Here is a 25,992-nt window from a genome sequence, read left to right as displayed (position 1 = left end):
CAGGGTGTTTTGTATTGGTGAAAACAGTGAACTAAGACACATTTGATAAAGACACGTGCTTTGCTTTAAATCTTTCCAAGTTTGGAAGTTTATAAGAGTTACATAGGGAGGGGTGGGAAAGGGAGAAACTAAATGAGCCAGTTTGAAAACCGGTTTATGGGGGCTTGTTTGATCGGTTCATCTGAGAGCCATACATGCATTTCCCACTCGGTGTTTTGCTCCAGTCTCTCAAGTCAGGAGCAGAAGACTTTGCGAAGGGGACACCTTGCAGGAACATCACCAAGGGAAATGGTCTAGTTACAGCAGTGGGTTTTGTTGTCCCTCTCCTTTGCATGCTGGGCAGGCAGAATGGATCCAGCGCATCCAGATGTTCTGCAGCACAGGCCGCTGCTGGCTCCAAGGCGCAAGGCAAGGCTGCAGCGCGTTGGGCTTCCTCTGACAGCTTCGATTGTGATTCACCCCAAAGTGGGAAAACAACACAAAAACAGTTACAAGCAAAGAGTAAGTCCAAGATTGCTTAAAAACTGTGGACTGCAGCTTCCAAGACTTGAGGAAGTCCCTTGGTAGTAAAGAGCTCTGAGAGATACTTCTTGCGATCTGTGCAGTGTTTTGTTATTTCATCACTAGGCACACAGGGGATTTGGTTGGAGATAAGGAAGGATGTATCTGAAGGATGTGGTCCCCATCTTCCCTAGCTGCCTCCTCAGGGGAGAAAGCTGACCGAAAAACAAGATGCCTTTTGATTGTGCCACACAACAGCCAGGAAGAATGAGGTCTTAATCCGGTGGTGTAGGTAACGGGTTTTTTTCCCCAACTGTTTCACAACAGCCCTCTTTAGTAAATTCATGCGTATGTCATCTCTTGTCAGGAGCTCTTAGAAATGAACAAATGAGTTGAACACCATAATCTAATGAATAGATAACCCATTTCAGTTTTGTTTCGAGGCAGATTTTTCCCTCATTGAGTTGTTTCATGGACCTTTCGCTCCACAGAGGAGAGTGATGGTGTGTGGGAATGCAGCCCATGTTTCCCCCCAAGAATAGGGCTTGCTCTTCTGCATGAGATGCCCTGATTTCCAGCATATTTCCAGTTGTTTGTGTTGAAATCCTTCCATCTCAGTAGGCTGTTTTCTGTCATTTTTATTTTTTTTTTTAAATAATTTGGAACTACTTTTGTTGCCATTATCAGACCTGAGCAGCTGCAATTGAAAGCAGGGTCTCATCATACTAATTGCTGCACAGACCAAGTAAGATGGAAACTGTCCTTACGTCTACAATTACACACTGGAGAGAAGGCACAGGAGAGCTTTGCATGCCCATGGACTCAGGCACAGAGGCTGGGTGACATCCCTGAAGTCCTAAAAGAAGTCTGTGACAAGGACAGTACCTAGAGCTTTTGATTAGTCTTATGGCTCTTTTTTCTGCTTCTATTTCAGCACATACTTTAATTAAAGTTTTACAGTGCCGTGGGCTGTTTCTTGCATCGGCTTAACTTCAGCTTCACTAAGCTTTAGTAAAGGACTGATTTGTTTTCTGTAGAGCTGAGTTCTGATACTAGCAGACCTCACCCCTAAGCAGATATCGGCATTACGGAGTTAACTGTTATGGGTAATGTGGTCTGAGTGGGGGCAGAACTGGCTTATTTGCATTGTGTTTACAAAATGGGTTGTTGAGGTGAGCAAAATGTCATCTCTGTTGCAGAGGTTGCTGTGGGACATTAGCTGGAATGCTTTGCCCCACAGTCTTACAGAAAAATAAGCTGAACAATTGAAATGCAGCCATGTATCGATGCCTTTGTGCTTAGCGATGTATATCGTAAATGTATGATGTGTAGGATGTTAGGCTCATGTGCATGGGGGAAACAACCCAGCATCTGGTATACCCGTCTCCACCCTACCCCATGACCATAAGGGCTGCAGGAACATCGGTTGCATTTTGCTGGGAAGGATGGCATGGGTAGGTGTCTGCAAATGCAACCTAAATAAAAACATAGTCTCACCAAAAAAAAAAAAAAAAAAAAAAAAAAGAAAAAAAAGAAAAAAGGCATTCTTTTCACAACAAGGGGCATCCACTGTGGCGAAGCGGCTGAGATTTTGCATAATTTGGGGAACTGAGCCCTTGTTTCCTACCCTCGTGCTAATTACTGTTTTTGGGGTGTTTTGAGAGGCAGGTCAGCGAGTTCTGATGTGAACCAGAGGCGGGTGGGATTTTCCCCGCTGGTGACCAGAGCTGGAGTGAAAGATGTGTGTACAGGACACTAAAGGTAGCCTCTGTTTGTGCTATAATCAAGTTGGTCAATAAAAGCTGCACCGCTTGAAGTGAGCCTGGCATGGCGTGCCCATGCTGCTCCTTTTAGCCATCACAAACTTGTGGGCAAGGCAAGGGCGTCCAGCTCCAGTCCCGCTGAAGTACCTTTAGGTGCTATTATGCCATTAGGCTATGCCTGAATGGTGGTAAAACCCAGTTACCTCGTAAGAGGTGGTAAAAAAAAAAAAGGCTTTTGAGCTGCTGCCTCAGCTCAGACCCAAATGTCAAAGCAGCTAGTGCTGGACCTCCCCGTTGGCACTTTCCCCTGTTGGTTTGCCTCTGTCCCCATCAGAGTCTCATCTGCTGCTCCTGAAACCTTTAGTACCTTATTCTGACTGTAGTAATGCTGGAAGAAATCTAGAGTGATTCCAGTGGAGCTATTTGGGATTTGCGTTTGCAGGAGGAATTGTACCTGGAGGTTTTAAGTTAATCGGTCATTTTTCCTCTGTATATTTAACCACCGAAGTTAATTAACATTTGGAAGTTTCACAGGCTGCTGCTTTCGTTATCTCAGCTAGCTGTGGTAAAAGGCAGTGTGGCATGAGGGTGGTAGTCTGCTGAGGCTGTACAGGTAGGAAAAATGTTGGGAATCAATTCCAATGAATCCCAGTGGTTTGGGTACCTGGATGGTGGTGGGATGAAGGTAGGAAGTGATGATGCATTAGCTGCCATGGTATGCATTGCCTATTGACTTTCCACGTAGTAAACAAAATTATCAGATGATTGTTGGTGTGTGGTGGTGGTTTTTTTTTTTAATTTGAAGAGGATATTTTAAGCAGGACTGCGATTCATAGTCCTGAACTGTAGGAGACTAATGTTCCTGTTCTCCAGCTGGGAGAAACTAATTCAACATCTTGTGTTGTAAACACTCACTCATTTTAACTGATTACACCTCCAATGTTCCTCAAATCACTAAAATTACTAATTGCTATTCCTTACACATCAGAGAGTGAATCCTGAATAATTAACCCCAAATAAAATTAGATGAATTGGCCCTTTTAATTAGAATCCCTGCTGCTGTTTGTTCTGAGCTTCCTTTTCTTACTGTTAAGAGACTTTTAGAATGATTAAAACTGTTTAAGACTTAAACAGCCAGTGACCTTTTAATACAATATAAATCCATAAAAGCAATATTTCAGCTAGCAGGTGGTGAAGTAAATTTTCAGTGCAACTACCTGACAGACTCAGTATTCCTTTTTTAAATGTTGAGGATGAAATTAGCCAGTGTGGTGGTTTTTTTTTCTTCCCTCCTGCTTGTTAATACAGTAGCTGATTAGCAAAAGTAGTTCAAATGGTGGGATTAGTGATTCGTAAGAGAGTGGTAATTTAAACAGTGCTCTGGGTTGGTGGAGCTGCTTTATTTTAGGAATCACAGGCCGATGTAGTATATTTTGGTAGGTTGTGGAGCTGGTGTGTAACCATGCGATGGTTTCCCCTGCACTGCGTGGTGTCAGTGACCTCTCACGACAGGGTTTTGACCAGGGATGCACCAACACAACATGTGATTTTAATCATGTGCTTTCCTTGTCCGGTGGTGTGTGTTAAATACAGATGTTACAGGAAAACGTTCATTTTGGGAAACTTAGTAAGATGCTGTTCACAGCTAAGAGTCACCAGGTCATATCTAGCTGAAGTTTTCTGTACAAATCCTACGGCATCACTGTTGCAGTATGAATTTTCCCAGACCACTTAGTAATACTGCAATATTCTGCAGGTTTTTGCAGTGGTTATTGTGGAATACAGCTTCATGGTAGCCTCGATCAAAAGGATTTTAGCCTGGTGCTAAACAAATAAGGGTTTAAGTGTAAATCTTAGCTGTTTCAATGCAGATTGCCTTTAAATTGCAAACTTTGGCATTCTGCCTTAGAAGGTGAATACTTGAGTGGGGCAGTGGGAGATGCCTGTATCTGCTCAGTACTTTGCCGAATGGTGTCCATTTGGATCAGAATGGAAACACAGCAGTGGGGGTTTGCTCCATCGCTGTCCTTAGTCTGGTCGGGGAGAGCTTGTGTTTTTCAGGTGATTCAAACTGATTCTGAACCAGCTTCAGAGGCAGAAATTATCAAGATGACAATGAGAAAGGGTTATTTTTGTTTGAAAAGAGAAATATGAGAAACATCTGGGCATATAGTCTTCAGATGTCAGCCAGAGATCTGGGACAACCAGTGTGAGCCCTGTTTTGTTGGTTGATAGATTTCATTAAGTTATTGTTTCAGGGAAAAATACGATGTTTTGCTTTTTTGTGTTTCTGAGGGTTTTTCCCCCCAAACCGTCTCTTCTTACTGAATGTGTGAGATCATCTTCGTGTCTCGAAGTTTCAAAGCTGCAAATCTTCATGTCTAAACGACTGTGTCAGTCAAGGGGGGACGTAGTTACTCTGCCGTACGATTCATTTGTTGACTGGCAGATCTATCTCCCTGAAAACAAAGGCTTGAGACATGACCCTGATCCTGCAAAAAACTGAAGTGCACTTAAAAATTTAAAGGTTAGACTGCGAGAAAGGTGCTTGCTGCATAAGGCAGAATGTTTTCCTGAGCTTGTATATGTACCCAGAAGGCATCAGGCAAAAATCTTACGAGCTCTTATTCAGCCTGACAGGCTCGTGCTGATGTAGATGTCTGTTAAGGCTTTGAACAGTTTTTTATTTGTACGTTTGAAAAGTGTAATAATGATATGCCTAAATCTTGGAAAGTACAAGAGGGTGGGGAGGAGAGGGGTAAAACCTTGCAGATGCATCTGCATGGCACAGATTTGATCAGGATCAGAAGCCAGGGCTGGAGCTTGGGAGGTATCCCTTCTGCTTGTGGCTCTGCTTCAGTTTCCCAATGTAGCCATGATGGACTGGCTTAACTTCTTTCTATTTACTTGTATGTAAAATATGGTGGAAAGCATTACCAGGGCTGATGGTATAATTTCTCATGGTGGCACCGGGTGATGCTGTGGTGCAGGAGCAGGCATGGGTACGAGAGAAGAGCTCAGAGCTGTGGTTTCACGGCACATTGCGCCGCCGTATCTGAAATAACCAAGCTGGCACATGTGTCGCACTGTGCAGCCCCTTCATAGGTTGACTCACGGTCTTCACAGCTGTAATTAGAAGAAACAAGTAGCTGGTGCGATGAGGATTGTTTATTTTCTCCTCTAAATGTATGGTAATGGATAGAGATTTCTAGTTGCAAGAGCTGTAGGCAGCTGTGCCGTGGTGTGAGGAGGGGCAGGGTGCTGTTCCCTGCCTGCAGACACGCCTGCCCCAGGCTGTCTCCGTGGGGTACTTGCCATCAGAAGGTGATTTCACCTGCCTTGAAGTATAAATTGCCTTCTGGAGGGGCCTTGATGTCTCTCTGTTGACAGAGCTCTGTGCAGTCCCTCTGATAACTGAAGTAATTCCAAGTGTTCAGGCTGATTCCAGGTGAATGTCAACCAAAATGCCAGTCTCGGTGCTGAGCAGCAATCAATACTAACAAGCCCATCTTATCCCTTATTCACGGAGGGGCAGTCAGGAGGGGGTGAGCACTAAGGGTGGGGTGTGTCTTCCACCAGCCCGTGGTTAACTCTGGTAGCCTCAGAGCCCCGTTTATTCCGCAGCTGCTGGTGCATCCATGCGGACCAGGGGACGGTCCCTTCCCCAGACAGCCCCCCACGTAGCTGGCTGGGACTGGAGGTGATCAGCAGTGGGTGGCAGTTATGTGCTCTGCCTGCACATGGACTTCCCTGCCTCCTCCCACAGCTTGCCCAGCTCTAAGCAATTGAAATCTGTCCAGCTTGGAAAGCTTCAGGGGTGAGGGAAGGTCCCTGAGGTGCATTGTAGGGAGATCCTGCGTAAAGAGAGTGTAAGCTTGCTTTCAGCTTTTCTTCCTCCTTTACTCCCTCAAATGTAGACCTGTTTCTTCCACGTGTCATCTAAAGCCGTATGCTGCTCAGGACACAGATGTTACAGTCTTTGCATGCTTCCCTCTCTGCCGGAGGGAGACTTCCAACAATGCCAAAAATAATAATACAGTAACAGCTTTCCCTCCTGCATCCGAGGGAATACTCTCCCGCGAGTGCAGTGGGAACAGCATCGGGTCCTATGGCTATGTGTGGGAACGAGGGAAGTGCAGTGGCAGAATAAATAACTAAAGCTGTGAAGGAGAAAAGTCCATCTGTTCACAGAGGACCAGGAAAAGGCCAAACATCTGCAAGGTCCTCCCAGTTCATCAGGCATCTGCTCTCTGCTTCCCAGTCTAAAAAGCTTCCCATTTGTGGGGAGAGTGGAGCCAGGAGCTGATCTGACACAGAGGACGGTCAGCAGAGCTGGGCTGGGATGCACTAGAGCCAGCTGTCTCCTACTGCAAAGAAAAGTATTTTCTTCCAGTCTCCAGAAAAGGGCTCTTCTCTGTTTCTGTCCTTTGCTCCTTTTCTGAAAAATCTTGCCAATGTTTTTTTCTTTCGGGAGGAATGGATCTTCCAAAGGGGCAAAATGGTATTTGTTTAGTGTTTGTTCTAGCAGTCGTTGTTTCCCCCTTCTGTTATGGCAATTGTTATTTTTCCTTTCTCTTTATGCACAAACCCTGCCCCTTTCCCTGTCTCATCCCCTTTAACACATTCTCTGCCTTGATTTTGCTTAGGTGTTTTGACAGGTTGCAATAAAACACGAGTGTCTGACTAATGTGCTGTGCAGGGAGATGAGGTTTTGGCATTGGAGCAGGGACTAACTGGAGAAACTTCACCTGAAGTGTATTCTTTGGGAAGTTATGTGTGTGCTGGAGTTGAATTTGTTTGCAAAATCACGTTGGTTGGTTGGAAGGTCATTTTCAGAGCAAAGGAGAAAAGTTTACTTAGCACTCAAACATCCCAGCATTTTTTAGAACTAACCACCAAGATATTAGTTTCAGAATATTGCTTCTTTTCTTTTTACTCTGTATTGTATTTCATATGATTTGAAATAGAAGATTGGATTAATTATAGGGCAAAGAGGAGGATACTGCAGATGTTATTGGACATAATTTTTTTTTTTAAAATCTATCTTAAATTCTATAATATCGTGAGCCAGTAGGTTTTATGGAATTATATGTATTGGAGCAACACGGTTGTCTTAAATTAGTTTTCAGTGTGTTGTTTTTGAACTGTCTTCATGCATCTGTATTTAGGATGATACTTTTTTGGGGATTCAGAGGGGTTTTTTGAGTCCTATCCATGCACACTTTGGGGAAAATGGGAAGAAATGTCTTTCCTGGGAAATAGGATCCCTAAAAGCCCTAGGGGGAGTTTGTGCCTTTCAAAGAGTGATTTGAAATCGAACAGCAAAGCTTTCTAGGGCTGCAGACCCATCTGCTTCCCTCAGCAAGCAGCGTGAAGGTGCCATGTCAGTAGTGGTGCCCAGCTGGTGCCCATGCCTGCGGCGGGCTGAGCCCGGGGCTTTGCCCCTGGGCATGGGTGGCCCGGAGGACTGCAGGTCACCGGCATTCGGCTCAGCACCTCTCCGAGCGGCTTGGAGCCTGTTCCTTGGTGTTTGAGGATAGTGCTGAGGGCCTGTAGTTGGGCGGTGGCGCGGCACTGCATGGAGATACGGAAGTTCGAGGAGGGAGCCCATGTTTTGTACCAAAAGGGTTAAAACCCTCCAAAAGCAACAGTGCCTATATACATGAAATATCACACTGCTATTCATCTTGAACTTCCATCCCAGATACTGCACACGAGAGAGCCAACAGCAAACAGCTTTATTTGCAGCATCAAGCTTTATGAGAAGAAATAAAAATATACCGAAGTGATCCAAATTACAGCCAGCTGCCTCTCTGGGAGCCGAATCCAGTGCTAATGGCACATGCCCGTTTTTCCATCCCTAGGAGGTGCTTTCAGAGCCTGGTGTCCTGCTGCCTGCAGCCTGTGCTGCTCTGTCCTTGTTTTCTCCTTTGTGCTCCCACCTCCCATGAAGTTCTCAAAGAGAGGTCTCCCATCTCTACACAAAGCTGGATGGCTTCACAGCCAGTATGTTGTTTTGTCTTCACATCAGCACTTTTGGAAGTTTTAAATGAGCAAAATAAAGTGTAGATGTCGTGTACATCAGTCCCATGTAAAAAGCTTCGTCAGAGTTAAAAGGGTGGATGCTTCTGAGCTTGCAGCTGGCCCATCATGTGGCTGTTGTCACTGAGAAGATACTGTGATCTTCCCAGTGGTCCTTTATGTGAAGTTATGAAGTCCCTGTAGGAAGAGGAGATGTGAAGAGCGTGGCTGCCTGCCAGCAGTAGGGATGCAGGAGATGGGCTGGTCTAGATTTTGGGCTCCAGCCCTCTGTGTGTCCTCTGCAACAGGGAATTCCTGCTTTTAGACAGGATCCGATGCTGAATTTATAGTGATCAAGAAGTGCTGACATAATTTAGCACAGAAGGGGGTTGCATTGCATGAGATCCATTGCAAGGCTGAATGAGGGGTGTTCATTGCAAGTTTTGTAGTTGTCTGCAGCAGGTTTGAGACCCAAACTTTGATCTGTGGAGCTGGTTGTTGCTGGCTTCAGACTTGGTTGCAAGTCAGCTTCTGCTGCAGGGTCTGAGCACCTCCAAGTGATTTGCCAACGTTACTGAGCTGTCGCAGCCATCTCCCGAAGCAGTGAGGGCTTCAGCTAAGCGTTTGATGGATAAATGATGTGTGACTTCCTGTGCTACAAAACCGATGGCAGGGTTCTGAGTATTGCAGGGTTCATTCTGATCATCTGTGTCATGATGTGGGGAAATGCTGGTTAGTCTTAAGTTCTCCCATTCTCTCTCCTAGGGGACTTCCTTCCTCCACCCCCACCTCCTGTGGATGACCTCGGGAATATCACATCATCACAAGGTGCCTTTCCCCCTCCACCCCCTCTGGATGATGTTACTTTCAACGTGCAGGTAAGAAGACAAGGATTTTATTGTTTGTGCAGAACTGATCAAAAAATCGTGGAAATGAATGGATGATAATAAAACAAGGTGGCAAAGTGCTGTGGTTAGAGATCATGTGTCAGGAGCAACCAATTCAGCTTTAGCAAGCTGTGTTTCCCAAGTGGGGAATATTTCCATTCAAAACTTGCTGGGCTATTAAAGGATTTTTCCCATCCGGCTTGAATTAGAAGACTAATTGCCTTCTGTCCTTGTGATGGCGGATGGGAGTGAAACCTTCCCAGAATGAATTGTTTTCTGGAAGGGCCATCTCCTTCCATGGACTGTGGAGAGACTTAGGGCAGTAATCTGATCCTAAAAGGGCTTTGTTTAGATGCCTAAATTAAGTGAAGCAAATAAGCCCTGGCCCAGGCTCCCGTGATGTCACTGAGACCCTTTTCACCCCCTTTTTGCTGGTTTGTATCTGCAAGATTTGCCATCTGGATGAAAAGGCAACTTCTAAGATGCATCAGGTGATGACGGCATGTCCTGTGTGGACAGGGACGTACTTTGAATACCTTTGAAAGGTATGAACACCTTTGTGCAGACATCGCCAGCTCGCCTGGAGTGCCGGGTACTTAGGCACGTTCAGGAGAGATGTATTCAGACTGCAGGGACAGGCTGTCAAGGTGATCAAAGGATGAGGAGCTGATCTTGCTAGTGGAGACCGGAAGAGTTCGGCTTGTTAGCTGAGCAAAAGGAAGGCTGAGAAGAGAGTATGGTTGCAAATCTGAAATACCTTCGGAGGATAAGCACCAGAGAAGAACAACTGTTTCAGCTCTGGGTGAATGTTGGTGCAGGAACAGGAGAGGCTGAGCTTGCCAGAAGTGCATTCGTGCTGGTGTTTAGGAAGTTTTTAAACACTGAGACTGCAAAGGTCTGGAAGAGCCTTTCAGGAGGAGTAGTGAGAGCAAAGCGAGTGTGATCTAGGCTTGAGGCTGGTGAGAGTTGTGTAGCCACATATCCACAGCCATGGGGCTGCCCTTGATGACCCTGGAAGGCTGTGGCAGTCCTGTGCCCCTCGATGGATTTGAACCTGAGAATAAACTAGCAGGCAGACGTGAAACAGGATTCAAGAGACCTGACTTAGTTCCTGACCCCGCCACAAACTCTAGAGTCAATTCATCTACTTTGTGCCTCTGTAGAAAGAAAACATTTTCCTCCCTCGAGGGCTTCCTGTGATCTCTTGCCTGTGGCGAGATGTTCGGATGCTATCACAGTCTCCGCGTGTTCCCACAAGGGGTTCAGCGTTATGAGCAGCCTTCAAGAGGGAAGGGGTTAATGAGGATTGCGTTTTCCCTTGCCAGGAAAGTCTGCAGCCGTCAGGGATATTAGCCAAGTGTGGAGCATGGCTTTTCCCAGCCTTGGGGGAATGAAGTAATTCCCCAGCAAGTGTTGTTCTGTCTTTTTATCTCTCCAAGAAGAGTGGACCCCGTGGGAGCAGGGAGCTTCCAGACTGCCCTGGGAAGCAGCGGAGCAGCAGGCTCCTGGCAAGGACACGGCTGCCTGCGCAGGAGCCTGGGCAGTGGGAAGGGGTCCTGGCACCTCACGTGCTTCTCCGGGGTCAGGGGTCAGGCTTCCCCCTTGCCAGGTCGCCCAAGGAGGGACCTCATCATGTTTATTGGAAGGGGCTCGTGTCTTCAGCTCCTCACGCCTCCCTCCTGCCCTGGGTCCAAAGACGTGCCTGGGCTGCTGGGGGCTGTCACTGGGATGTGCCCCATGGTAGAACCACCCAGCAGGCTGGCTCTTCCCCATGGAGCTCATGAAATTGCTGTTTGTCACACCCTTTCTCACTGGCTTGGGGAAGCTGGGGCTGGAGCCGTGTTTACAGCATTGGCTTTTGGCAGGACCTTGGTTAGAGTGAGATCCCTTTGCACAGCATCCCGTTTGGAGGATGGGGAGCCTACCAGTTGTACCCCAGCACTGCTGCCTGTCACCACCCCTAGATGTGCTCTGTGCAGCAAACGGGTCCCTGCCTTTAATCTGTGCTCTCTTGTCACCTTCCTTCCCTTTCTTTTCCCTTCCATCCTCTGAAGGAGATCGGAAGGAGACAAAAGACAGGGCTAAGTCAGGAGCTGGCGGGGTCTTATGTTGCAAGATCAGCTCCTTATCTTGCAGCAGCAGCAAAAGCCAGGCTGAAGCAGGATGTAAAGCCCGAGAGATGAGGGAAAAGGGCAGGTGGCAATAAAGCAAGCTGCTCAGTGCCTTTGTGCACTGAACACAATCATTTCCACAACTCCAGACGGAGGTTGCGATGCTGAAGGAGCAAAACCAGTGGTGGCTGTGTTCCTTCTGCTGTGAATCCTTTCTTAGCCCTCAGGACATGGTTGCCTGAAGGCTGGGAGCTCATGAGCTTGTGTTGGATTGGGCTCCAGTAACAGCCAAGCCTGATTCTGCTCTCTGCTGCCAGGCCACTTCATTTCCATGCCTCAGTTTCCCCATTGCTAAATTAAAGTGCTGAGGCAGATGACCCATTCCTGAGTGTGGACCAGATCTGAGGCTGCTACCTGGGGTTGGTTTGGCCCTCGCAGACCTGACGTGAGCCCTCCAGATTATTCCAGAATTTGAAATTTATCTGCTCCAGCAAATCAGCCCCTTTACAACAGTAATTTCTCTCTGGATGGCAGAGTGCTGATGACAGCTTGTGAAACGTGTGTGCTGTGGCTCCAGGTAAAGCTTGTTATACTAGGTGTTAAGTTGACGAAGGCTGCAGAATATATGTTTAGTTTATTATCATTTCATGCGTTACTGTTAGCAGGTGGCTAAAAGCTGCACAGATTATTACAGCATTTAAAATAATAATGCCCAATTTTTGTAGGGCTGTTTATCTCTGGATCTCTGTTTGGACAGTGGAGCTGGCCACTTAGGATCAGGTCCAAAAGGCTACTTCAGTATCTTGGAAATCAGAGGAGGTCATGAAATACCTTTACAACAGATCGGGTGTTTTCTTGTAATTTCTGTTTTCCCATCTAGATCTGTCATATTTGTATTCGCAGCAGGGCTGGGGAGGAAAAGGGAAGGAAATTTGAACTTTTTTCTTATGAACTGTAATGCTTTTAAAGGAAAAATAAAAAAGGAAATGTTTATTTTTTTTAAAAAAAGAGAGCATTGGGGCTGGGGGAGAGCTGTGTTGGGAAGTTCCCCTTTGGCTGCAGTCAGCCGGCAAAGGCGAGGGCTTGTTCCCAGAATGGTGGCGAGGGCGCGGCGATGGCGTCTGACAAATACGGACATGAGCAAAGAGCTTTTTGCCACGTTGGCTTGGGCTCAGTTTAAAAGAGAAAAAAAAAAAAATCCTGGACGGGAAGAAAAATGAAATCACTGTTTGTCAAAGGGAAATAGATAGATCTGGGAGGGAGGCAGGCACATTTTTATTAGGTTGGGGGGTTTTTTTGCCCTCTAGTTTCAAAAGAGGCATTCTGCCCAGGCCAGGGGAAGCAAAAGTGAAAAATTCTCATCAGCACCCTCCTGGGTACCGTTTGCCCGCAGAGGGGGACCCTCGCTCATGGCACCAGCAGTGTCCCCCTCACCAGGCGGGGTTGCTCAGGGATGAGGACTGTGCACAGCGTCGTGAAAAGCCTGTCCCTGCCCTGCATCCCGTCCCCGGGAGGGCTGGCCCTGGAGCCACGCGTGCTGTGGGGCAGCTCGGTAAGCCGTGTCACGGGAGCTCCACATCTCCGCTGTCTTTGAAATGAGCAGTTCTCCTCATGGCGGAGGCTCAGAGCCCGGTGTTCCGTGCCGGGGCAGGACCTCAGAGGCTCAGAGCAGATGTGACCCTCAGCTGCAGACCCGCCGAGGGCCACCTTGGAAAGACATGCATTTATGGATTGCCAAAAGAAATACGGATTACCTGCAGGTGCTGCATCTGCAGTGTGGGTCTGATTTTCATTTGGGACCCTCAATACTGAGCGAACTGGGGTTCTTTAGCTTGGAGAAGAGGAGGCTCTGGGGGGGACCTTACTGCTCTCTACAGCCACTTGAAGGGAGGCTGTAGGCAAGTGGGGGTTGTTGGTCTCTTCTCCCAGATAACAAGAGCAAACGGCCTGAAGTCACGCCGGGGGAGGTTTGGATTGGATATTAGGAAAAATTTCTTCACTGAAATGGTAGTCAAGCATTGGAACAGGCTGTCCAGGGATGTGGTGGAATCACCATCCCTGGAAGTATTTTAAAAATGCATAGATGTGTTGCCTAATGACATGGTTTAGTGATGGACTTGGCGGTCTTGGGTTAATGGTTGGACTTGATGATCTCAAAGGCCTTTTCCAACCTAAATGATTCTATGATTCTGTGCTACTGCAACATGGAAAGGAGAGGACTGTGTTCAGTTGGGAGATCACCTCTTTCCCAGCAACCCCTGGCTGTTATCAGTGTGGGTTTTATTGACCGGCCACAAAACACTTTACAAAAGAAATACCAGTCTCTCCCTGATAAGGAAGCTGAAGCAGGGAAAATGCTTTGCCTAGGTCACCAGCCTGACCTGCAGCCGTCTAAAAATAGGACCTAGATCTCCTGCATCCCAGAGCAATTCTGTCTGCTACATCGTACCACCTCATTACTGTAAAAACTGCAGATTAATGAGTGAACACCATCAGCGGCTGAAAACAGAAATAATTAAAGAATTTGGAATATACCAAAGAGGATGTGCGGAAGTGGTTTAGGACAGGGGTTAGAGTGAGGAAACAATTAGACTTAGAACACTTGCATGAGGTGCAATATAAAACATTGTTATAAGCATCTGTGAATGGAGGGGCTACACTGCTGCAGCTATGTGGGCAGGGAACTATTCCCCTGTTCAGACCTACTTGCAATACGCAGAAAATGAGCTGAAGGGCTCAAGTTCCTCTTGCCAAGGAATTTTGGAAGGAGAGATGCTGATAGGCGTATGTGCCTTCCTTTGCAAGGCTGTTCAGAGGAGACCCGGCTCGCTTCTACCTAGTGCTCACGCCCAGGAGAAAGTGGGAACGTGTTGATAGATGTGAGCAGTGCGTCTCACCCGCGTTACGGAGGAGGCTGCCTGGCATTTCGCTGTCTGACTCCCTCCCAGTTCGCCGCTGTGGCGGTGCCTCTTTGTGGGCTCTGACTCACTGGTTGAGACAGCCAGCATGGAGGACATTTTTTTTTCTTTCTTTCTTTCTTTTTTTAATTTTGGGTGCACATGTTGACAAATAGTTGGGGAGGGAAGAGTGTGATTTTTGCCTTCAGGGGGTGCTGCCTTAAATAACACATCTCCTGCTCAGCAGCGTGGTGGCTGGGCTCTGCCTGGGTGCCGGGCTTGCTTTAAATTGCCTGCCTTTTAATGTTTGGAGAAGCCGAAAAGGCCAAAGAGAGCAGAACGTGTGTTCAGCCTCCCTCTAGTGCTAGATTTTGTTAATCATCGGGATTATTGGCCTGGGTGCAGGTGCTCGCTGGCGAGGAACATCAGTAAGGCAGCACAGCTCTAGCTGCCAGCAGGGTCGCCTGGCTCTGGGCAAGCAGCAGTAGCTCCCGGTGACTCTGTAAATAAAGCCATAGTCTGTGTGTATTGCTTGCCACTCAAGATCCAGCTTTTGCAGATTTCTGGGACTCATAACCTGATTTATTAAAATCCATGCAATAAGCAACTGCCTTTTACCTAAGTTGAAGCCGTGTCCAACAGTATAAATAAATTACCTGGTAATGTTAAACCTCTTACTCAAACCTTGGCTTTGCAGGAATGCTTTTGATCTGTCTCCCTTCTTCTGCCTTCCGTGTGTGTTTGAGAAACAGGAATGCTCTGAATTAGTCGTGAACAAATAACATGTATGCTTTCTGCATGTTGAAACGCTCACTGGGTCTCTACAGATCAATATATGTTTGCTTTATAATAGAGGTTTCTAGGCACTAAAGTGAGAAAAATCAGTAATACAAAGTCTGTATATGTTGATGAATATCTGGATGCATGATAGATAATGCTTGTTTTTCTCATACGCTTATAAATATACACTATATTTGTGTATGAGAAATGCGTAATGCGTGGGGATATAGAGCAGACCGCCACATTATTGGGGAACAAGGATTGCACGTTTTATCCCTGCTGCTTTTTTATCCCTTTCTGCGGGTAGCATGACCAATAGATCCAGGATGACAAGAGAAAAGGAACACTGAGCACTTCTTTCAGGCAGCTCTTGATGCAACCCATCTTACACGCATGTTTGTTTTACAATGCCAAACCACATTCTATTTTAAATCTTTAATGAACCTCTGTTCCCATCTATGTAACTTTCCAATCCTTACTCTCTTCAGAATAGACAAAGATGCTTATTATAAACCACAGATTTTACTGAAAGGGTAAACTGGAGACGTTTTAATTGTACAGCGTAAGCCTGCCATTCATCTCTCTGCCTGGCTATTAATATCTTGGCAGTGTTGTAATGCAATACAGCCTTTAATAGCTAAACCTCTCGGCAAGGACTACAAAAGAAGCAAGGATCCAAACAGTTAACTGTGCTCATTATTTTCATCACGCTTATTACTGTGCTATTTAATGTATTTGTTATGTTATTGTTTAATATAGTAACACAGCGCACACAGGATGCGCCGGGACCTGCACTGGTGCACACTCATGCCTTCTTTGGGAGGAGGGATGTGACTGAGGCTGGGAGATGCCTTCGGAGATGGAACAGAACAGCTTTTGATAATCTGCCGTACAGCGGGTGATGAGGTGAGGGAGGAGAAGAAAGTAAAAGCCTAATACACATCATATGTAAATAAGAGTATGAGACCATCCAAAAAGTTGTGAGAGGAAACAGAAAGGTCAGAAATGTTGCTGATTGTGATGGTCAGAGATCATCAAGCTAAAACCATCGCAGGGTGAGACACAGGGCAGTGTTATACCCATGTGCCAGCTTGGGTCCAAACAGCGGGCTGTGGTTCCCCAGAGCTGTGCCCAAGGTTACAAGCCCTGGTGGGCATCTCCTGGCTCTTGTGGGTATGTCTTTGTGGGACACTGTCACAGTGCCGGCGCTGGAGTTGGGTTCACTGCACCTGCAGAGAGGTTAATATGTAACCTGGATTATCCACCCATGGATAATAGAGACATGAATGTGGAAAGTAATAGGGGAGGCATGAAGAGCATGCAGAAAAAGCAAGCGATTTTATTCTGTCAGAGCTAGTATCAGCTTGTGACAGACAAAAAAGAAGCAATAACATCATTATATCCAAGGTAGAATTATTTAAGCAGAGGGAAAATAAAAAGATAATGAAGATGTGGGAATTCTCCCATCAAAGCAGATGAGCTGAGTGGTGGAAGAGAGTGAGATAACATGATTGGTATTGAAGAAATTTCCATTCTTCTCATTTCTGAGTGCTGTTCAAGTCTTCTGTTGGATTAGCAGGTCTTAGAAATGATGTCTTGCAAGATCAGTTGCTCCTGTGTCAAATCCTGGGTAGGTGCATTGCATTAGGGAACTGTAATGCAGCGACAAGACTCAGACAAACTGTCAATAGCAAGAAGGAATTCTAAAAATTGCAGCAGACAAATTATTTTGCCTTTTCTATGAAGCTGTCTGGGATTGGAAGATGCGGTTTAGAAAGTCAGAGCCTTTCCATGCAGCTTGGGCGTGGTGGTAGGCTGGAACGTGACAGAGCAGACAGTCAGATTGCCACCTTGGTTTTGGTGCTTTAAGTACTATGATGCTGCACAATACAGAAATGAGCTTTGGTCAAACAAGATGAAAGGAAATACAGCTGTACTGACTGGAGGATCCACTGTCTGTCTAAGTTCAGTTTTGCAGCCCTGGAGTAGTTCAAAGAGTAGGGCAAACTTCATCCTATTTTTGATGCAAATTTTGCTGAAAGTATTCAGAGGTGGATATGGAGAAGCTGTGAGAGTATCTTATTTCCAAGAATGGAAGTGGCTCAAACGCAGGTTCCTGTCTCTGTTTTTTTAGTTTCTATCACTGGGGAAAAACAGCTTCAGCTGCCATGACGGGTGGTTTTGTTGTCAGAAAGTGTTGCCTCTGCAAAGAGAGTGTGACACAGTGACTGTGCAAGCTAAAAGGTGGTAGAAATACCAATGTGAAATGTTGTTGTAGCCAGTCCTGGAGGAATTTGTTCCAGAACAAGAGGACAGGCATGATTTTAAGTGTCTGCTGCCATTAAACTCCATCCTTGCAGGACCATTCCCCACAATTGTATTTTTCAGTTTTGATCTGTTGATGAAAATGCAGGATGTTGATTGGCTTTAACACACAAGGAGCAGGTAAGGAAGAGCATCTGGAAAACATCATCTGATATTTTTAGTGGTGTGAGGAGTAAAATAGAAATGTTTGGGAGAGCTGTAGCAACTCCAAGTGTGGCTGAAGCCAGCAAGTGACAGCTCTGCCAGAGGTGCTGTACAAACTCCTCTCATTCAACAGTCCCAAGCTACAGCTCCTTCTCTCTCCATCCTCTCATTTCTGCATCTCTCTCTTGCCATGGAAACAACCTTGTGTCTTGTGGCATCCCAGGTTGAGCCTTCCTCTTCAGCTCTATTACTCCACTCACTCCTGAGTCGCTTTCCCCCTTGCCCCCCTGTCTCTGGCTCTGCAAACTGCCCTGCTTCTGCCCTGCAATACCCCTCTGCATCTTCCCGAAAGATGCCGCTGCCGAGGCCTGTGCAGACGTTCGGGTGTCCATGCTTCCCGCGGGCTGTGGTGGGGCTGCCCCTGGGAGTGACGTTTGCTTGGTGCTAAGGTCAGGTGAGCCTCTTGAAGACATTTAGGAGGAATACACGCTCTGTGCAGAAGCAAATGTGTTTGGGTTCTGTGGCTGTGTTGGTCCTAAACAGAGATGCAGTTAAAAGAGATTTTCCTGAGGTCTAACATGTACTGGGGACAACATGTTTTCTGATGCTTTAATTCTTACTGAAAAATAACAACTTACATTCATTTATCTGCGCATGGACAGTATCAAAATAAACCTTGGAGCTCACCCGGGAGGGATCTGCACGCTGGTGTTTCTCCGCAGGGTTTTGCGGTGGTCTCTGGGCAGCGCAAGTTACTTCTTGTTCAGCGTTCTGTGTAATTCAGGTCCTCTTTCTGCAGCTGAGGTTCTCACTTAAGGCATGTGTAGAAGGTAAGGTGTCCAACTGAGGAGGTGGTTGTTAAAAAAGAAAGAAAACCCATGGTCATCCAGCCAAATCAAATACCAGACGCACATCTGGCAGCCTTGAAGGGAAGGTAAAAGCGGACCTAATGGTTCAGAAAATGAGATTGCAAACTTCTTGAAGGCAAGGACCTTCCTTCCTCTGTGGATCGGAACTGCAGGGTCTGTGCAGCTGGGCTTGCCCACCCCGTGGACTGCGGCCATCGACCGCCCTGAAAACGTGCGGACTGAGACAGAGTCCAGATTTTCCTCTTCCTCATTTTGAGAGACATATAGTAGATTTTTAGCGTGACTCATTTCTGCAGAAGCCAAACACAAGCCGTTGACTTTCATGTCATTTTATACATTGATTTTGCTGTCATTTTGCCAGGCTCACTGGAAGATTCTTGAATCCTTGCAAACTTTTTGGCGCACACCCCTTCCTATTAGAGCAAAACAAGCAAACAAATTCTGAAGTATGTCACATGTTTAACTTCTGGACCTGGAGCTTATTGAGGCTGTGAAAGTTGAGTGGCCAATTCTAATTTTAATTTTTTTTTTTCTGGTGGTGATTTCCTAATAGCTTCACGGCCCATATTCAGGAATGCTTTCTGAATTTCAGAGAAGCTTGACTGTGTGCTTAAACTTCATTAAAGTTGATAGTACTTAGGCACACATGTAAAATTAAGCATATGCTTATGTTTTATACAGCCTTTTGCAGGTGACACAAGCAGCTGCATATGGGTTTCCAACATGTGATTAAGTTCCAAAAGGAGTTTTTAAAAACAGTTTTAGTCAACCTTAATTTTCTGAAATTGGTAGCTTTAACAAAACCTATCTTTTTTGATTAAAATTGCCTGAGACGTGTCCCTTTTAAAAAGCTCTTCATTTAACTGTCACAGTACACAGTCTTGTGTGGGATAGAGTTTGTTCATGTAAATTTGATTTCCACTTAAAGTGGTACAGACACAAAATGATTTCAATAGATCTTTATGAAAGCGGCGGTGCTGTTGCTTTCTCACCTCTGTCGATGTGGGGGCCAGGCAGAGGCATTAAATTGTCAGCTGTGCCGTTCTGCATATCGCAGATCATAAAGCTGGTCACCCAGGGAGACCAAAGGCATCCAGCCTTGATCTGCAGACATCAAGAGATGGGGAGATCTTGGAAGTTTGTTCTAGCATTTAATTACCTGCAATATTATGCATAAGTGAATATCTCTGTTATTTTTAAATAGAATTTCCCTGGCTTCGGCTTTCCAGCTGCCGTGTGTTTTTTCTATTTTGCTAGATTGGACAGTCTTGTGGTATTTGGCACTTTCATTCTGTGAAGCTGTTTAGATATTGCTGTCGAGCTACTCTATCTCCTTCATAAGTGAAACCAAGTGAGCTCTCTATGTGTCTCCTCGTCAGCTGTTTCTGCTTTTCTGGGGCATCTCTCAAGTTTTGAAAATGCCGTCTTCAACAGTGGACATGGTATTTCAGCACGAGACTCAGCAGAAGTGTTGAAAGGAGTAAAATCACCTTCAGCTCTGTGCTTTCCTTGCTCCAGGATGGTGCGGCACTGGGCAAGAGCTCGTGTTTGGTGTGGTTTTTCCCTATGGAATATAAATTTAGAGTCGAGGGGCTGGGTATGACAGCTTACCCTGTGTGTAGGCGTGTGTAATTCATGGCTTGTCAGACATGTCCTGTGCCGTCGGAGGCATCCTCCTCTACCCTCTTCTCTTACGCCAGAAAAGGAAAGAGGAAGATCATGACTTGGCGAGGATGCGGAGATGAAGGGAGTCTTTGCTCTTGGACATCACCATGGGATCTTCTATAAACATAACGTTCACGTCGTGTGAGTCAGCAGGAAGGTCTTCCTTTATTGCAGCAGACACTTAATGAGCTATTTGGTTTCTACATTGATTAAACTTTGCAACTGTATTGGGGTAGTTGGTTACTCTTCGGTTATGGTTCCCCTTGGAGGCAGATGATGAGATATCCGATATCTCCTCTTAGTTTTCAGTTTTTCTGCAAGCAGCAATACTCTGCGGGGAACATCAGTTCTGCTTGATGGCTAATTAAACATTACTTTGTGACAATATTGGAGCAGATTTTAAGTTGGTGGGGGAGTGGGCAAAGAAAGGGGAAACTTTTAACAGTCACTATAATTATCAATAACAAGTCCTAATGTAATTGCATTAATTAAAAGAAAAAGGATATATTCCCTGCTGCTGTAAACTTAGTTAAAGTCTGTGAAAGTCATGCTGTGTCAAAAGGATTTCATGGCCAGCGTTCTTGCCCCGTGAACAGAGAGGTAGTGCTGTCCTGCAGAAGGCATAAAGAAAAAATTGATATATTCCACTTTATATTGTATATTCTGGTGATGAACAGCAGCGTTGCACTAATTCAATTTAATTCCCAAGGACGAGTGATTGTAACTCCACCCGGAGAATATTAAATTGCCTTAATGGAAAAATAAACTGGTTTTATTCTCCCCCTTCTCTCCCCATCTTCCCCATTCAGTTTTCAAATAACTTTATGTGCCTCCTTAGTTTATTAATACACTTCTCATCTTGCTGCTGATTTTGCATCTGGTAACACTTAACACAGACAAGACTCCCAAAGCTTTTGATCAGACATGTTAAGTAAACTATCAGGACCGTCAGGTCTGCTGCTCTGGCAGATGTTGGCTCGTGGGACAACTCCTCTCTCTTCATACCCTGACTGTCCCTTATCAAATCCATCCTGTTGATTTCATGTGCTTGAGGACCACAGTGCCTCTTCCCCATGTACGAGCTGGCCACGTACGAAGATCCTCTGACCGGCTGAACAGCATTTATTGTTTTGCTGTTTTCAGTAGCAGTGCAGTTTTGGGAGCACCATTTAGCCAGCCTTGAAACTTCCAGGACTTCCTTCCATGAACAAAGCATAGCAGTCAGAAACCCCAAAAAGCCAGGTGCAGGTTTGAGTGCTCGAGGTAGGGGTGTCAGTCTGGGATACAGGGAGCTGGATAATGCTGCCTGGGACAGAGCAGATGGGGGCTGGGGGGACCAGGCAGCACAGGACCTTTGTCTTGGTGTCTCCAGCTTCAGGGCACCTACAAGCGCATCCCTGGGCTGCAAGGCAGATCTTGTTGAGTGGTTTGACCTATTTGCTGCATCCTCTTTACTCCTGTCGCACAATTGCCTTCTGTTCTCCTAAAAGGGTGGCAATGGGACAGGGAGTGTTGCAAATCTCCTCCTGGGCTGTTGTCCATAAGTCACCCATGCTGGCCTTGGACCCAGTGCTTCAGCAGAGCGTGCCCCAAATCACGGAGCCTCTTGGCTAAACTTCTGTGATGCAGCTTCATCCTTTTGTGGTTTTGCTCACTCATCTAATATCCAGAGCCAGATCCTCTTCTGTGGTCTTGAGAAGTGTGGACAAACTGTGGGTCTTTGTGGCAAAACTTCTCTCCAGCATTAGAGGCAGGAGCCATTCGGAAGGGAATGTAGTCCTGGGCTCTGCTGTGGCGTTACTGGTGCCCATGGACTCTGATGACACCCCGCCCCCAAGCAGAGCCAAGGTGCTGGTTTCAGACTGGGGGCCCTCAGGATGTGCAGAGGGCAATGGCTTATTAAATGTTGATGGAAGAAGGACCGCTGACCACAAACTGGTGCTCAGCATGGTGGTGGCTTGGATCCAGCCCCCTCTGATTGTGTGGAATCAGGACCATCCTGCAGTGAAATTGCAGCTGGATCTTGGATGGCTTTGACAGTGGTCTGTTGTCTTCTGGCATGTTTTGTCAGGGCTAGTACACCAAATACAGAGAATGAAATGTCCATTAAGGACCTGGGCTGGCCCACTGGGTTAGTGTCTTCACGGCCAAAAAGAGCTTGTTTGTGTCTGTCTGAGTTGCAGCACCTCGCTCCCACCCCTCTACCTGCTTTCCCTACCTGGGGCTGGTATCCAGTTGACAATAAGCTCCTTGGGACAAGGATATTTCCTAACTATTGTTTTTGAGCAGTGCCTGTCACACTAATCTCTAGGGAAATATAAACCTTTATTGTCATACAGATTCATAACTGCAACAGTCGTTGCTGTCTTTCATATGTGTCCCAGGAGGCTGAGTGCAATTGGCTGTGATTTCTGTTGTGTCGGCTACAAGGAGGGGAGAAGTGGGTTTCCAGGGGTTTGTCCAAGCACTGGCACTAAGGAGATGGTCAGTTATTAACCTGCAGAGACTGACATGTACCCACCAGCAGAAGTGGTTCCTGGCTGGTGTTGACTGGTGGATAGAAAGTACAAGTGGAGGCTTCAAGTAAATGACTATGGAGAGCCAAATCCCATCACCGGTGGTCAGTACTGAGTGTCCAGAGGAAAACGTAAAAGGAGAAGCAGAGAATTTTTAAGGATTTTGGTGTTTTCTTCCACGTGTTTCTCCGGTGGCTTTTGAAACCCATGAACTCATAACCACAGCATCTTGCAGCAGAAGTGGCTCTGCAGTTCAGCAGCATGTTGTGTGATGGAACACCTACTGCCTTTTCTTTGTTTCGAGACTGATGCCTTCTACTTTCATGCTTTCTTCTTCTGTTATCTGCTTTCTCTGTTTTGGCTTTTAAAAACAGTTTTATTATTTGTCATTTTTATAAGCCTCCTACACTACACTGAGTTTATAAATTGGTTGTTAAGGTTTTGCAAGATGTCTCCTAGCAGTGCTTAGCAGATAACTTTTCTTCATCTGCTGGTTCATTTGCCCCAGCTGTAAGCCCGTGCAGCTCTTCACAACACCTTGTTGCTTCAGAGATAGTATCAATTAATCCTCAGGATACGTGGTGCTGTTTGTATTTTCCATGAGTGGAGAAGTTACGTGTGGGACTGCGGCGATGCTGGACCCGTGCCATAGGTCTGGGGCTGGGCTGAGCTCGGACCTCAGGAGCGCAGCCCCCTTCACCCTGCTGTGTCTCCTGCGGTTTGCTGTGGCACAACTGCTGGTGTAAACTTTGACAAGGGAAGATATTTGGCACACGTATTGACCCTTTTTGGGGCAGTTAGGTAGGTAGGCTGGTGTTTAGTGGATGATTGCCCCCCACCCCATTTAAGTCCCATTCCAGATAGGCCCACCTGCCTTATGGGGTGATCTTCAAAAGTGGCCGGAGTTGTAAAAATGTTGCTCAGTTAAATGACAGCAACATCTGAGAGACACCAAATGATGCCTTTGAACAGCTACTTTAAACTTTTGAAGTGTTTTCCTTTGGTCCTGCTAATATCCCGCAACACAAACCAGGTAAAACTATTCTGTGCCTGAAAAAAAGAACAGGGGGAAAAAATAAATCAAAACCTAACTTCCCTTTGGCTTTTATCCTTGATGTCATCAAAAGACTAAAAAGGATATTTCAGGCCTGGCTTCAGCCTGATGGAACAGCAGGGAAGTTCTTTTCTATTAGATCCTTGATACAATCACGTCTGGTGAAATCACTGCGGTCACATCTGCTGAAATCTTCCATCATTTCGGATTTGTTTCAAAAGACTCAATCTTTCTGTTTTCAAAGGGCATGACTACTTTTCTAGCCCCTCCTTGGTGCCTGGAACAGTGATTAGGCATCAATCAAGCATCTTAGGTCCCTCTCGCCCAAATGCTGCAGTCAGCTCTTGTCTCCTTGTGCGTGCTTGGTGGGGCAGCCGCTTGGGACCGTTTTAGTTTACATTGAGGAATTTGAAAGAAAATGTTTGCACTTGCCTTTAGGCTCAGGGGAGAATAGACACAGCAGCTCATCTTCAGGGTGCATTATTTTCATGATAGATACCCTTGAGGGTGCATCTTTTTGCCACTGCAGTGTCTTTTGGGGCTTTAGATGGCTTTTGTGACCTTTAAAAGAAGACTGGGAAATTCTACAGTGAGAGAGATAGGGTAGCAAGGGTGTATGTCTGGAAAAGGATCTTGCCTCTGGCAGCGGTATTGCTGGAGAAAGTGCAAAAAAAGGGGGCTTTTGAGGAAAAATAAATGCCAAACCCCAGCCTGAAGTATATCAAGACTGAATCACTTCTTTCCTTCTCACAGTCTCTTCTTGTACGTGTAGTGCTTGCCATCAAAAATCAAACATCTTTCCCTCCTCTTCCCCCACCTGCCCCTAGCTAAAATGGGACATAAGAGCCCCGTCCTTCTTTCTCTGTCTGTGGCTCTGTCTAAGCCCAGTGCCCAAGGCCACAGAGCAGAAATGCTAACTCCTTGTTTGGCGAGCTGTTTCATTTGCTCTTCCTACCACCTCAGTGCCTACCCAAGGGTTCTGACAGCCTGCAGAGCGTGGCAGGCGGCTGCTGCGGCTGCAGCCTGGTGGAAACAGGCAGCGGTCACTGAATTTATGAGCTCTGCCGCCTCGCCTGTGGCTCAGTCGCGTTTACCAGAGGAAAAGACAATGAAGTCTTTCAGGGCAAAAGTCCTTATTTACTATCTACTGGCTCACAAGCCCTGAATTGCCTGAATTTGCCTCTTCCTTGCTCCTCTCATTACTTTAGTCCTCCCTTTCCATGATTCCCTTTGCTGCAGAGGGCTTTTCTGCTCCCTGCTTTGCCTGATTCTCAGATGTGTAAATGCAAACACTGTTGATTTGTTGCAGCCCAAAGAGAGCTCCCCAGGCACCTCGGGCTCCCAGTAAAACCAAGGTGCCGGGAGCAGAAGACACCAGGGGGAGGGGAGGCAGCTTGTTTGTTCCAAGTCATTAGCTATGACCTTTCTTAATATCCGTGGTGTTCATCTCCATTCTTCCACTTGTGAGTTATGAGGTTATCAGTGACTTGCGATAGCAGAGTGTGCAGAGTGAGCTGATGCTAGAAGGAAGGTTGTGTGTCTAGCTGGAGCTCTGCTGTCTTGGATGTGTCTGTGCATATATAACAGCGCTGCATTTCCCAATGACAACAGCTTGCATTCCTGGGGCACAGCTCGGAGGATGAGCTGGCCACAACGCTCGTGAAAGCCACTCAGCTCAGCCTACTTTAGAGAAGACTTGAGCGAGGCTGAGGTGGAAGGGGAGAAGGTGGATCTCGATGCTGGAAAATTGCGCTGCAGCAAGCAAAGTCTTGATGCTCTGAAAGTGTTCAGGAGTCTGGCTGTTGCTTTATGTTGGTAGAAAATACACACCCGGGCTCTGGAGTTACTTCTAACCTGCTGTCCATGTAAGTCAGCAGGTCGCTACTGCAGAGTCACCCTCCATCTTTCCCAAAAGAGCAACACCGATGGGCATCAGCGTGATTTTCCATAGAGGCTCAGAGGCCAGCCTGGCAGCCCATATCACATCTCTCATGCCAGGAGCTAATTACTGTCCCAAGCTGCAGCACTGCGTGGCAGCAAACAGGGCATGGAGAGAGGGGAAAACAGAATAAAAGAGAGGCGGCTGGGTCTGGGTAGGGAAAGGAATTCAGAGCAGGAGCTAGGAAGGACATCTGGGAGCCAGATTCTTCTCTTTGAGCCCGTGGCAAGGAGCTGGCTTGGACAAACAAGAAGTGTTCTTGTTTCTCTGCTCTAACCTGCAAAATGTGGTAAGAGTCAGTGATCTAGGTTGTAGGAAAAGGTGGCATCTAGGGAAATCAGCGTGCTTTTCATGTCTCCTAGCCCAGTGAATAGTCTTACAGCCTTTTTAGCAGTGAAGCAAACTTTGATGCTGCGCATTGCCCTCTGCATGGCATGTTCTGTAATGAATGTCCCTTGGGGTGGTGCAGGGGGACCTGTGGCACTGACTGGTGTTGGGTGGTAGGATTAGCAAAATTAAA

At 46.4% G+C, this 25,992-nt stretch overlaps 1 protein-coding gene across 1 annotated transcript in view; it reads left to right on the top strand.

Moving 5' to 3' along the window:
* LPP (LIM domain containing preferred translocation partner in lipoma) overlaps positions 1-25,992 on the top strand; it is a 355,264-nt gene that overhangs the window by 155,068 nt on the left and 174,204 nt on the right. Inside the window, 1 exon segment of the mRNA XM_055816821.1 lies at positions 9,051-9,163. Coding sequence (XP_055672796.1) covers positions 9,051-9,163 — 113 coding nt within the window.

The sequence above is a fragment of the Falco peregrinus genome, chromosome 12 (assembly GCF_023634155.1).
Source record: "Falco peregrinus isolate bFalPer1 chromosome 12, bFalPer1.pri, whole genome shotgun sequence".
In the NCBI taxonomy this organism is placed as follows: Eukaryota; Metazoa; Chordata; class Aves; order Falconiformes; family Falconidae; genus Falco; species Falco peregrinus.
This window is presented reverse-complemented; position numbering and strand designations above follow the sequence as displayed.